Below are 14,674 nucleotides of genomic sequence, written 5' to 3' on the forward strand. Positions count from 1 at the left end.
ATAGCCATGGGGAACTTGATGCTGTGATAACAGACACTTGGATCACAAAAAGGCAGGAAAAACTATTACTGAATTTAAGGTGTTTAGGAAATGTAAAGAGAAAAGAACAAAGGTCTGTAAAAATACTAATTGAGGATAAGGTAGTGCTGGAGAGAAGCTATCCTAGAAGATCAATGATTGAATGTCTGATTACAGCTAGAGGCAGAGGTGGTAGAGTTGCTGGAACACTGCTGGATGTATTTTATAGGCTGCCAACTAACAAGAAAGATATGGAGGAATAAGTTTACAAGGAAAATACAAGGTGTTGCAAACATTAGCGTAGTTAGCTATACTTGGATTTATGGAAGGTGTTTGATAACTAAAAAATGTTTAATGATCCTAATATATACTGAGATAATAGTATAAAATTTCTCAGTATTAAGCAGTGTTTTCTATATCCAATTCAACACTGAGTGAGACACTACTGGAACTTGTGCGGATGAATGAGGCAAATGAATCAAGCATCAGAAGTTCAACATTTAGGGGACAGTTGATTACAGTACCATATGTTTTAGTTTACTTATGAAAAGGTCAAAGAAAAATCTAGAGAAAAATAATTAAGGAAGGCAAATTTCAATGGAGTGAGGACAAATTTCACTCAGATGGCCAAAGGTTAGCAAGCAATTCCCTCAGTTCTTTGCAATAGAGATGTTTTAGAAAGGAGAACTAAATGTAATGTCTCCAAGTTTGCAGACAACCACAAAGCTGGGTGAAAGGGTGAATTATGAAGAGGATGCAGAGATGCTTGACTGTGGTTTGACCCAGTTGAGTGAGGAGGCAATTGCATGGCAGAAAAAGGTTAATGTGGATAAATGAGATGATCTACTTTAGCAGCAAAAATAGCAAGGTGGATTATTATCTGAATAGCAACAGATTGTGAAAGGATGAGATGCAGCAATGTCTAGGTACCGTTGTATACCAGTCACAGAAAGTAAACATGCAGACGTTGGCCTCCATAGCAAAAGCATTTGAGTACAGGAACTGGGATATTTTGCTGCAATTGTAGTGACCTTTGGTGAGACCACACCTGGAGTATTATGCAGAAGTTTGGTCACTTTATCTGAGGAAGGGCATTCTATATATAAAGGGAGTGCAACAAAGGATTACCAGACTGATTCCTGGGATGGCCGGACTGACATATGAAGAGTGAATGGATCAGTAATGCCTAAATTCACTGGAGTTTAGAAGGATGAGAGAGGGGGCTAATTATAACAGGTCTAGACAGGGTAAACACAGGAATGATGTTCCCATTGAGTGATTGGAACCAAGGGTTACAGTTTAAGGATATTGGGTAGCCCATTTTGGACTAAGATGAGAAATGTCTTCACTCAGAGTGGTGAGCCTGTGAAATTCTTTGCCACAGAAAGTAGCTGATGCCAAATGTAGCTGATCTGACAAGGGAGTCGCGGAGGGAGTGGTCTCTACGGAAAGCTGATAGGGGAGGGGAGGGAAATATATCCTTGGTGCTGGGGTCTGTTTGGAGGTGGCGGAAGTGACGGCGGATGATGCGCTGTACATGGAGATTGGTGGGGTGGTAGGTGAGGACCAGTGGGGTTCTGTCCTGGTGGCGGTTGGAGGGGCGGGTAAAACACAGAAGCAAAGTATTTGTTAATTCAATCCGCGACTCCCTTTTGAACATTTGCAAAAGGGAGACATACTTCTTAGGGCCAAAGCAACAAAGAGTATGAGGCAGAAGTGGGAACAGGATACTGAGTTGGATGATCAGCCATGATCATCTTAAATGGTAGAGCAGGTTCGAAGCCCAGAGTAGCCTACTCTTCTCCCTTTCTATATTTCTATGTAATAATGTAATGAACTTGTGGGCTACCTTTAAACAGGAGCTAGTTTGGATACAATGTCTTGAAGGGAAACAATAGGACAAATAAAGGCGGAGCTCTTTGCATAATGAAAAAGATAGAAAAGAAGATGAAGAAGGAAAATGGTGCGCATTTAAATGTCAGGTTGATAATACAATTGAGGAACAGATTCAGTTCAAAATGTTCTGGAAGTAAAAGGAAAAAGCTAAGTAAAGATATTAGGAACAGAGGGTGCCTCCTAACATAAAACAAAATCCATGGGTCTCCTATTTGCAAATAAATAAATACAACATTCAAATTTAGTAAGAGCAATTAAGTGGGCATGAAAATAGAGTTAGCTGAAGTGAACCTGCATACTAGAGACACATCAATAGAGTTGTAGTAGACTTTTTCAGGGATATTTCAGACTACTCAGAATAAGTATGGGCGGCACGGTGGCACAGTGGTTAGCACTGCTGCCTCGCAGCGCCAGAGACCCGGGTTCAATTCCCGCCTCAGGCGACTGACTGTGTGGAGTTTGCACGTTCTCCCCGTGTCTGCGTGGGTTTCCTCCGGGTGCTCCGGTTTCCTCCCACAGTCCAAAGATGTGCAGGTCAGGTGAATTGGCCATGCTAAATTGTCCGTAGTGTTAGGTAAGGGGTAAATGTAAGGGTAGGGGTAGGGGTGGGTTGCGCTTCGGCGGGTCGGTGTGGACTTGTTGAGCCGAAGGGCCTGTTTCCACACTGTAAAGTAATCTGATCTAAAAAAAAAAGGTATATCCTACTATAAAGAATAAAAGGGAGAAAGCATCAAACATGAGGAAAAGCATAAACCTGAACAAAGATGAGTGACAGGTCAGATGATTGCTCAGAACATAAAGGATGGCAGAGAATGACTAAAGGAGTAGAAATGTAAAAATGGATAGCAAGAGAATTTATAGCTACAAGAAAGGAAAACAGCATGTAGAGGATGTGGATTCTGTATGTAGTGAGAATGGGGAGGTAATAGTAGATAATAAAGAAATGGCGGATTGAATTAACAAATACTTTGCTTCTGTGTTTTACCCGCCCCTCCAACCGCCACCAGGACAGAACCCCACTGGTCCTCACCTACCACCCCACCAATCTCCATGTACAGCGCATCATCCGCCGTCACTTCCGCCACCTCCAAACAGACCCCAGCACCAAGGATATATTTCCCTCCCCTCCCCTATCAGCTTTCCGTAGAGACCACTCCCTCCGCGACTCCCTTGTCAGATCCACACCCCCCACCGACCCAACCTCCACTCCCGGCACCTTCCCTTGCGCCCACACCTCCCCCCTCACTTCTCTCCAAGGCCCCAAAGGAAACTTCCATATCCGCCACAGATTCACCTGCACCTCCACCCACATCATCTACTGCATCCGCTGTAGCCGGTGTGGCCTCCTCTATATTGGGGAGACAGGCCGCCTACTTGCGGAGCGATTCAGAGAGCACCTCTGGGCCACCCGGACGAACCAACCCAACCACCCTGTAGCACAGCATTTCAACTCCCCCTCCCACTCCACCAAGGATATGCAGGTCATTGGACTCATCCACCGCCAAACCACAACAACGCGACGGTCGGAGGAGGAGCGTCTTATCTTCCGACTGGGAACCCTCCAACCACAGGGGATGAACTTGGACTTCACCAGTTTCTTCATCCCCCCTCCCCCCACCTTGTCTCAGCCGAATCCCTCCAGCCCGGCACCGCCTTCCTGACCTGCAGTCTTCTTCTTGACCTCTCCGCCTCCATCCTACTCCGACCTATCACCCTCACCTTGACCTCTTTCCACCTATCACATTTCCAACGCCCCTCCTCCAAGTCCCTCCTCCCTACCTTTTATCTTCTCCTGCTGAACACTCTCTGCTCATTCCTGAAGAAGGGCCTGTGCCCGAAACGTCGAATCTCTGTTCCCTGGATGCTGCCTGACCTGCTGTGCTGTTCCAGCAATAAAGTTTCAACTTTGATCTCCAGCATCTGCAGACCTCACTTTCTCCTTGCAGAATAATAATCAGTCTAACAAGTCTTTTATGTATGTTTCAAACGTGGAAGTCAATTTGTTGGTGTGCCATTTGGCATGTGCGGAACCTTAGAGTTGCTGTGTAGCTTCTGCTATTGATGACACAAAAACCATTCCATTCATAGCTGTAAATCAGGAGGCAGAAGGGAGAGAGGAACTGAGCAAAATTATAATCATGAGGCAAGTAGTAACAAGCAAATTGATGGAGCCATGGCTGACAAGGCCTTGGTCCTGTGTCCAGAAGACTTCATCGAAAGGTCATTAAAGAGGTTGCTAATGTGTTGGTGTTGTTTCCACAATTCCCTAGATTCAGGAAAGGTTCCATCAGGTTGGAAGGTCACAAATATAACTGCGCTATTTAAAAAGGTATGGAGGCAGGAAATAGAAATCTATAAGTGAGTTAGTTTGACGCTCGTTATGGAGAAGGTGTTAGGTATTATTGATCTTTAAAGAGACTAAAGGTGTGAAGTAGAAAAGTTCAAGGTATCAGAAAAGATCAGCATGGTTTTGTTAATGGGAATCATGTTTAAATAATTGATTGGAGTTCTTTGAAAGAATAATACATGCTGTGGGGAAAGGCAAGCCTGGAGATCTACTGTACTGTATTTTCAGAAAGCATTTACTAGGGTGCCATCTCATAGATTATTGCAGAAAATAAAAGCTCATGTTGTACGGGATAACATGTTGGCATGAGTAGAAGGCCGCCTGGTTGTCACGAACATTCATGAATGGATCTTTGTTTGGCAGGATGTGATAAGTGATGTCTCACATAGGTCTGCTCTAGGATCTCAAATCATTGTCAATTTACATCAGTAACTTAAATGAGGGGAGCAAAGGCATGGTGGCTAAATTTGAAGATGCTACTAAGATAGGTAGGAAAATATTTTGAGAAGAAGACAAAGAAGATGAGGGCACATACGGATAGATTGAGTGAATGGTCGAAAACACCGCAGATCTGGAAAAATGTAAAATTTATCACCATAATACCCTAAGATACAGGAGCAGAAGTAGGCCATTCGATTCATCAGGTCTGCTCCACCAATTGTTCGTGGCTGATGTATTTCTCAATCCTCTTCTCCTGCCTTTTCCCTGATCCCCTTACTAGTCAAGAATCTACCTATCTCTGTCTTAAATACACTCATTAACTTGATCTCCACAGCCCTCTGCAGCAATGTATTTCATAGATTAAACACTCTCTAGCTTAATAAATTACTCCTCATCTCAGTTCTAATGGGCTGACCTTCACTCTGAAGCTGTGCCCTCAGGTCCTAGTCTCCCCTACGTAAGACATTATGAGCAGAGATTGCTTACTACATAAAAGGGAATCTTCTCTATGTCCACTATAGTCAGGCATTTCAGTATTTTGTATGTTTCAATCAGATCTCTCCTCATCTTTCTAAACTCCATTGAGTACAGATCCAAGAGTCGTCAACCACACTCTAGGGAATCTAATCAAGAAGGTAGGGAAGTTTAAAATTCTTCCAAAACAATTTTTGTCTCAGTGTATCAAAAATATTTCCAGCCTGTAATTCCTTTAAACACCTATCGAAATTGGTTTGTTTAACTCTCCCAAACTCGTTATAAGTTTGTCCAGACTGTCTCCTTAAGTACCAGAATGTCTGACTGTCGGAACCAATTCATACACACTTAGAATAGTCTTTTCACCTCATCATGATCTCCAGAACCTTCCTCCAAAAGGATACATAAATCTCTTTATTTTATGTGGGCAAGATCCAATATGTTTTTGGCCACCTTGTCTGCATTGTTATCTTCTCAAACAACAATGCTTGCACATCCTTCTCTTCAAATTTTGCTGAAGCCTTAAACATCTCCTGACTGAACCTTGGGTTATGACTAGGCCTGCCCTCTTCCAAATACTCCCAAATGTCTGGTTTTGATAGCTTAAGCCACATCATTCATTATTTAAATTCCATTTCTTTCTCTTTTTCTTTCCTTTCTTTCTCTTGACTCTCTAGTCGTAGTTTTATAGTGAATTCCCTTCCTTTTAATCTCCTTTAGAAGTTCCATCTATTTTCTCGTTTCCAATTGCCTTAACTGATGCACCTGATGTGCCACCTGTACTACTTAGCTTCTCTATTTCCATTAAACTCAACTATTTCAATATTAAATCTATAACGTCTGCCTTCTTTGCTCACTCTGACAAAGTTATTTCTTGTCTGCTAGCTGACTGTGCTGGTTTAGCTTTAGTCATGCTCTGCAACAGTACCAGGGAAACTTTGGACACTTTTAAAAATTCTTTAACAACTTTTAGGGCCATTGTAAGTAGAGATATAAACTTGGTGTTATATTGCCCATTTTAAAGCATTCCAGTTCCAGATGTACATTGTCTATATTTCAAGACCCTGTCCCTGCACCTCAATGCAAGGCCAGCAAGACCAAATCAGACTTGCTAACACAGGATTTGCAACACTGAAATTAAAACATTCAATAATCCCCAAAATTGTTCAGTTATTCTTAACCAGACTTAAGAATAATAGATATCAGACACCAAATGTATAACTTAATGAGAAATTAATAATTTATTATTATTACTGTAACTTCGGTAGAGCGAAGTGTTATTGGCCAGACCAAACCCCCTCAAAGTATATTGAGAAGATAGCCTAGACCCTAACTTTTTCTTGTTTTCAAGGTAAATATAAGGCATTGCATTCCAGATGCAATTTGATTGGTCAACAATTCGAATTTAAGCAAAACATAGTATATTTTTACAGTTATTTTTATTTTGTCTGTATTTTAAAACAATTGGCTTAACTGTAACTCTAAAGACATGCTTAATAAAATAATATATATATATTAACTATGACAAATTAACTGCTCCGATATAGAAAATTCCCATAAACACACCCTTGGCCAAGGTAAATCCAGTAAAAAAGATTGTCTCACATGCAATCCCAGTTTTTAGTTGTAATGGAGAGGATAAGAGCTTCCACATCTAGCTTCAAGACCCTAGCAACTGCTAAAAATAAAAGTCCTGGTCCTGTGGGAGCTTCACCCCACCCATCCATGCTGCTTCTATTGTTCCAACCTTTTAAAAAAAAACCAAGGCCTCAGAAGCTGTTTACTCCATTGGCTTTGACAGACAACTTGAGACATCTGTCTCAACCTTTCTTCATTTAAAAAAAATGACATGCACCTCTTAAAGCCATAATATGATCACAAAAGTTAAACAACAATATAATCTAACCAATGTTTATGATCATAATCCTACTCAGTCATAGTTAAGGGATGACTTAAAAGAAAATAAAAAGAATTGCAATTTGCCACTTTTATAACTGTTTCAATGATGAATACCAGGTATTTATGGATCCTTAAATTACATTAGATTACAGGCACTCAGAATTATATATTGCTTGAATTCTGAAGTCACACCGATCTCTGCAAAGAGTTTCCAGGCTGTGAAGAATATTCACATATTTCTCAAACTGGGATTCTTTTCTTGGAGCATTCAATAATTCTTTAACAAAATATAAAACTATAGAGAGTAAAACTTAAATATCGCTTCCCAGTCCAGCTTTTTCCAAGCATACACCCTTCTACCCTAAAACCTAGTCAAAACTAGTTCAAACTATGGCTACTGTTTCTTCTTCAACATTGTGTGGTTGGCTGACCAGCATTGACCTCCCCTTTTGACTGACCAATGCAACATCCAACTAGCTGCCAGTCCTTGAGTATAACACATCCTTGAGCTGAAAATCTGCAATGTTCTTCAAACAGCAATTAATCTGCAATTATCTTTCCAGGTCAGTTCCTAAAAGCAAACATCAGCTTGTGTTCTTTTATTATAAATCAAGCTGCTCTTCAAAGTTTGATTCTCCACTTCAGCTCATAGTTCCAAACGAAAAAATGAGAAAAATAAAGAAAAAATAATAATGATCTCAATATTTGCTCTGGAGTCTACCTTTTTCAAGGGAATATATCTTTGGCATTATAAAATATCATCTTGAATGTGTGCCACTGCATCTCTCCTGAATTATGTTGTAACATAATTTCTAAGTTTATTTTAATCAGTTGTGTTTTTACCCTTATAATTGCATTTATTTAAATTGAAGTTGCTAATCTTCTGCCAACACCTCTCACCCTCAAACTGTTTTTTAAAATTATTTTGAGGTTGTGGGTGTTGCTAGCTAAGCCAGCATTTATAGCCCATCCTAACTGGCCTAGAGAGAGTGTAGCCGCGCTGCCTTCTTGAACTACTGCAGTCCGCATAGTGTAGGTACGTCCACTCTGCTTTTAGAGAGTTCAATGATTTTGATGTAGCAAGAATGTTATAGTTCAAAGTCAGGATGGTGTGAGGCTTGGAAGGGAATTTTCAGATGGTGATGTTCGCATGCATCTGCTGTCCTTGTCCTTTTAGGTTATAGTGTATGTGTGTTTGGAAGGTACTGTTCAAGGAGCCTTGTTGAGGTGCTGCAGTGCGTCTTTTAGATGATACATATTACTCCCACTCTGCATTTGTAATTGAAGGATTGAATGCTTTAGAATGGTGGATGAAACGCCCATCAAGCAGATGGCTTTGTCCTGCATGGTGTTGAGCTTTTGGAGTGTACCCGTCTGTGGTGTAAAATTCCAAGCAGTGGAATGTGGTGAAACGGTTAAAAATTATGTCCCAATACATGTGTGAATCTAACCGGAATGGAGGTGTTGCTTAGTCCCGTGTGAATCTTATTACACACCTCCCCGTGTGAATCTTCTTATCTGTATGTAACCAGAATGGAATGTGTTTTTTAGCCTTGCTCTGCTGTTCACATGAATGTTTATATCTGGAAAAGAGTATATCAGCTGGAAAAGTCTCCAGTTCGGTGAGTCTGCTCCGGGGTTACGTTTAACCACCGAGCGTGGGTTGTTGGCAACCGCTCTACGAGAACTGACGGCTCCCAGTTCCGGTAACATGTAGAGTGAGTATAAGCCAGACCCGTTGTGGCGACGCTGCGGGGAATAAAATGCCCATATTCTAGCAGACTCGCCTCTTGGTCGTTTGTTCTGTGTCAGACTACTCTCCTACGAACCTGACCTTGAGAATTTTTTAAAACACCGTCCAAGCAACAGGAGAATATTCCATTTATACTTCTGACTTCCATATTGTGAATGACAGATAAAATATGGGGAGTCAGGAGCCAAGTTACTTATCACAGAATTGCTAGCCTCTGACTTGGTCTTACAGCCACAGTATTTGTAAGGCTAGTCCAGACCAGATTCTGTTCAATGGATATCCAGAATTTCAAAAGTGGAGGAATCAATTATGATAATGCCATTGATTCTCAAAGAAAGTTGGTTAAATTCTCTCTTGTTCAAGACAATAATATTCTGTTATGTTGTGATCACCTGAAACATCACAGACAGGTTGGTGGAGTGCATAAGCATACGGCTGATGAAAAATTGATGCAGAGATAAATGAAGTGATCCATTTTGGCAGGAAGAATTTGGAGACTCTGTATACAGTCAAATATAAAATTATAAATGGAGCAGAAAGAGCTGCAAATACATGTGTAAAAACCATTGAAGATGTCACAGAATATTGAGAAAAATTAGGCATATGGAATTTTGGCTTTCATGAATACAGAGAGTACAAAAGTTAAGAAATAATTGTGGTTCAAACTCAAATGTAGTATTCATTTGATGTGTCCACGTGCTAAAATAATCTGAATAACAGAAGTTGATTGCAGTATTTCTATTGATCTCTCCCTCAGTAAATGCAATCCTGGTTGTTTATAATTTTTCATCATAATTTAATCTGACATTCATGGACATAAAAGCCCATGTTATTGAAGCTATGCTTATATTTTAACTATACTCCCCATAGTTCCATTCTGGTGAACATACATGTGCTGCTCCACCTTGAAGACCAATATATCCTTTCTGAGGTTCAACATTGTACTCTACATGCTTTAAATTAGTGTCTGTACAACTGAAGCATCACTTCCTTGCCTTTTATTCTAACCCCCCCCCCAAGAAATAAAAGCAAATATTTGTTTGATTTTTAAATTACCTTACACCTGTGAACTAACATTTAGTGATTCACATAAACACATATCTAAATTGTTCATAGCTTTTAATTTCTTGCCAATAATGAAATAATTTGTTTGGATTGTTCAAATTCAAAAATCAGACTTCCATATCAAATTCCGTCTGCCATAATATAAATTCATCTACGTTCTTTTATAAATTTCTGTTCACATTACATGACTTACTGTGCCTCCTAACTTCATGTAATTTATTAAAATAAACTAAAATATTTGCTAAAAGCTAAAATATAGCTAAGTCCTTAAGGCATACAATGAAAAGCTGAAATTCCAATGAAGATCTCCAAGTATGACCACTTATTGCATTGTATCAATCCTATTAAAAGGAACACTTCTTGAAAATACAATATATGTACTGCTATCTCAATCGCAAAATATAGAACTAAACCTGCAACTAAGATAACTAAGACAAATTTCAAGACAGTGATCTGCTTGGGGTATCCATATGCTACACTAAACCAAATAATTGAACTAGACTGTAGCATTATAATTGATTATGTTTTCAAGAGGTACTACCTCTGTCTTGTTTGAAAACATTTTGTTGGCAATGAAAGCATAGCTTGGGGTTTATATCCACTTTTTCATTTACCTACCTTTCATCCTTTATCCTAATGCTCCCAGAGCATGAAAGATTATCTTCACTTGAATCAGTATTTAGGAAGTTGAAGCTTTCTAAGACTGTTTCAACAGTAAGACTGACAGTAGATGCACTTGAGCTATCTTTTGCTTCTCTCTGTGTTAAAAGGAAAGACAACAATTTGTAAAATGAAGATAATCTTACAGGTTAGTTTAAATTGCCTCATTCTATCACAATTGAGCAAAAGCCATTGCCGTATAAATCACACCCTTCAAAATCTTAGAAAGTAATTAGAAAGTAAAAACATAGCAATTTGTAGCAATGTGCAAGGTACTATGATGTCTAAATGATTAAAGGTCTTCAATATATCACAATTTGCTATGTGAAATATTTTATTGCTTAAGTCTGTGTTATGCAATAATGTACTTTCCTAACTAATTAGCCTAATAGACTTTTCAAAGAACTACATTAATAAAACAGATATTTCACCATCAAATGTTGAATAAGACAGAATAGTAAGCTGGAACAAAATACTTAGAACATTGAGGCTTCTTTCAAACACATTCCAATTCTCTTCTCGGAGGATGTGGGGCTAAACTAGATAATCAGAACTAGCTCAAAAATGCAGCAAACAGACCTACTGAGATTCAAAACTTCTCAGTTTTTCTTTCAAAATAAACCAGAAGTAAATCTGACTATCAAAATAACTTAGTTTAATGTAGTGAGTATGGATGACCTAGTTTTCCTCAGAATATCAAATGCTGAAAATAGCTATTTTCCTGATATGCTCCCTTCACTCAGGACAAATTCAATCTATCTCAAAAACAATCCCCTGCCACCCAAGGTAAAATACCATTTAACAAATGGAAGCCTGGGAAATGCCATAAGTAGGAAGAGAATCATCAACTGAGAGAACCACAAAGCACCATAAAATGTAGCAGTAGACGTAGGCCATTCAGGGCATTAGGTCTGCTCTGTTATTCAGTGAGATCATGTCTGATATGATGCTGCTCCAATTTCCTGTGTTTCCCCTATCATCCTTGATTTTCTTAATGATTAAAAATCTGTCCATCTCAGTCCTACCATATAGCTACAGTTGCATAGGTAGATTTTTCTGGGGTTAGTCACAAAATGCTAAAGATAATCAAAATAAGTTATATCTAGATTCAAACACTCAAACAAGAGCATAACACTTAAGCAGAATTATGAATAAAACATTTGTTTAATCATGTATATTTTAGATTGTTCCACTGTTTCATTAAAATAAACCTGTGTTTTACAGTCAGGAGAACTTTTGACACTGAGAATGTAAACATAGCTATTGAATTGAAATGGCCTTGCTAGAAAATTACTATTCCAGCAATAGAACTTGAGATGTGCTCAAGAATTAGCTGAACCTGCACTTAGCTGTTCCAATACAATTGGCAGGTCTGTCCTGTTCAAAGATAGCAGGAAAAGTCCAAACTGATTAATTACTGCCCCATCAGTCACCTCAATCAAAATTAAATGATGGAATGGTGTCATTAACAATACCATCAAGTGTGTCTTGTTCCATAATAACTCAGTCAAGACTTTTCTGCTCCTTGGATTGCTGCCTGACCTGCTGTGCTTTTCCAGCAACATACTCTCAACTCTGATCTCCGAATCTGCAGACCTCACTGTCTACTTGCTCAGTAATAACCTACTCTTGAACATTCAATTTGGGTTGAATACCAGACCACTAAGTTCCTCATCTGAATATCATCTTGGTCAAAATATAGATAAAAGAGGTGACCTCCAGACGTGTGGTGAGAATGACTGTTCTTGGCATTAAGTCAGTATTTGACTGCGAATGGCAAAGGGGTATTTTCCCAGGTAGTTACTCTTGTCAACTTGAGGTATTTGCCACCTCTATCAGCATATACTCCTGGTTTAAAGGTTGGTACTGGGTAATGGCTTTTTGTTTCTACTAATCTTCTACTGTTATTGCTTTACCTTGGGCCTATCTAGTGATCAATGTTTGAGGATATACTATCATAAAGTGTCTACAAAAGGGCACTGTTCTCAGATAACAACAAAGTCTATTGAACAAATGCAATAAGTACAACTTCATTTGGTCAGATGTAGTTACTAGGTCCTTCCTTGGCTTTTTCCAAAAGCTAAAGTAGAACTTTTTATCTCTACCTGCAGACTGTGAATGACATTAGTAGAATGGGTGGAGATAATGCAACATGAACAGTAATCGCTTCATAAATATTACTTTACACTGCATCATCAGGGACCCCCAGCAAGACTCATCAATGGGTATCAGGGAATACTCTGGTTGGGGTCATACCTAACACAAAGAAAGATGTCTGTACCTGCTTGAGGTCAATCACCTCAGTACAAGGATGTTACTGACAGAGGTCTGCAATGTAGTGTCCAAGGCCCAAACATCTTTAGCTTCTTTACCTTCTTCCATCTTAAGTCTTCAGCCCAAAACCTGCTCAGCAGGTTTTGCTCAGTGACACCTAGTTTATGTTCTGCCAGGGCCACTCAGCTCCTGACGTCATTACAGTCTTAGTTCAAACATGGACCAAAAGAGCTTTAAGAAATGAGGTGACAGTGTATGCCCTTGATATCAAGGCTGCATTGAATGAGTGTGGCATCAAAGAACCCAAGCAGATTGGAGTCAATGAGAATTAGGGGAAAAATTTACCACTTGTTATTGTCACACTTAGCATAAAAGAAGATGGGAGTTCAATCATCTCAGCTCCAGGGCATCTTCACAGGAACTGTTCAGAGTAGTGTCCTAGGCTGAATAATCTTCAACTGCTTCATCAATGACATTCTCTCCATCTGCATTCCTCAGACACTGAAACTATCTACATTCAAATGTAGGAAAACCTGAACAATATCCCAAATCGGGCTGAAAAATGGTCAAAAATGTTCACCTTACACATCTGCCAGGCAAAGAGACAAGCTAACCATCACCCTTGACATTCAGTGGTGTTACCATCATAGAATACCCCACTCTCAACATCCTTGGGGACCAGAAACTGAACTGGACTTAGCACATAAATACAATAGTTGCAAGAGTAGGTAAGAGATTAGGATTACTGCAGCAAATAACCCACCCTCTGACTCCCCCAAGTCCAAAACTGCAATGCACAAGTCAGGACTGTGACGGAATACTCTCCACTTGCCTGGATGGGTGGAGATCCAACAACTTCCAAAAGCTTGACACCATCCAACTCATAGCAGCACACTTGATTCACATCACATCCACAAATGTCTACTCCCGCCACTACCAATGCTTAATAGCAGCAGTGAATACTATCTACAAGTCGCACTGCAGGAATTTACGAAAAATCCTCAGACAGCACTTTCTAAATTTATGACCATTACCTATCACAAGTTGAGAGTGTGGTGCTGGAAAAGCATAGCAGGTCAGGCAGCATTTTTTGTGAAGTTGATGAACTGTTCAAACTCCTTGTGGGAGCACAAGATAGCGCCGATACAGTCATTTGTGCAGCGGAGGAAAAGGCGGAGAATGGTGCTGGTGTAACTGAGGAAAAGATTGACTGTTCCACATACCTGACACAGAGGCAGCCAACCTGTGGCCCATATGGGTGCCTATGGCTACCCCTTTGGTTTGGAGGAAATGAGAGGATTGGAAGGAGAAGTCGTTGATGGTGAGGACCAGTTTTTGCGAAAGTTGATGAACTGTTCCACATACCTGACACATAGGCAGGCATAGCCCATGGCTACCACTTTGGTTTGGAGGAAGTAGCAGGAAGTGGGACACCGGCACCATTCCCCATCTTTTCCTCCACTATATCAATGACTATTGACGTTACCCCTTGCTCCCTTGAGGAGGGTGAACAGTTCATCTACATCACAAAGAAATCCTCCCACTTCCTCCAAACCAAATGGGTAGCCATGGGCACTTGTATGGGCCCCAGCTATGCCTGCTTCTTTGTCGGATACGTGGAAAAGTCCATCTTCCGCAGCTACACTGGCACGTTTCCTCATCTTTTCCTCCGCTACATCGATGATTGTATCAGCGCTACCTCATGCTCCCACAAGGAGGTTGAACAGTTCATTAACTTCACAAAAAATGCTGCCTGACCTGCTGCGCTTTTCCAGCACCACGTTCTCAACTCTGATTTCCAGCATCTGCGTCCTCACTTTCTCTATCACAACCCAGGATGCAAGGTG

General features: G+C 40.1%; 1 protein-coding gene across 5 annotated transcripts in view; it reads right to left on the reverse strand.

The window, feature by feature from the left end:
- Window positions 1–14,674, reverse strand: part of ripor3 (RIPOR family member 3) — a 237,847-nt gene that overhangs the window by 42,562 nt on the left and 180,611 nt on the right. For all 5 annotated transcript variants that reach the window (XM_087994934.1, XM_087994936.1, XM_087994935.1 and 2 more), the window contains exon 14: window positions 10,512–10,651. In XM_087994934.1, the coding sequence (XP_087851060.1) occupies window positions 10,512–10,651 (140 nt within the window). The remainder of the gene's footprint in view (window positions 1–10,511; window positions 10,652–14,674) is intronic.

The sequence above is a fragment of the Chiloscyllium plagiosum genome, unplaced genomic scaffold (genome assembly GCF_037043375.1).
Source record: "Chiloscyllium plagiosum isolate Xiang-an unplaced genomic scaffold, Cpla_swu_hap1 HiC_scaffold_15, whole genome shotgun sequence".
Taxonomy (NCBI): Eukaryota; Metazoa; Chordata; class Chondrichthyes; order Orectolobiformes; family Hemiscylliidae; genus Chiloscyllium; species Chiloscyllium plagiosum.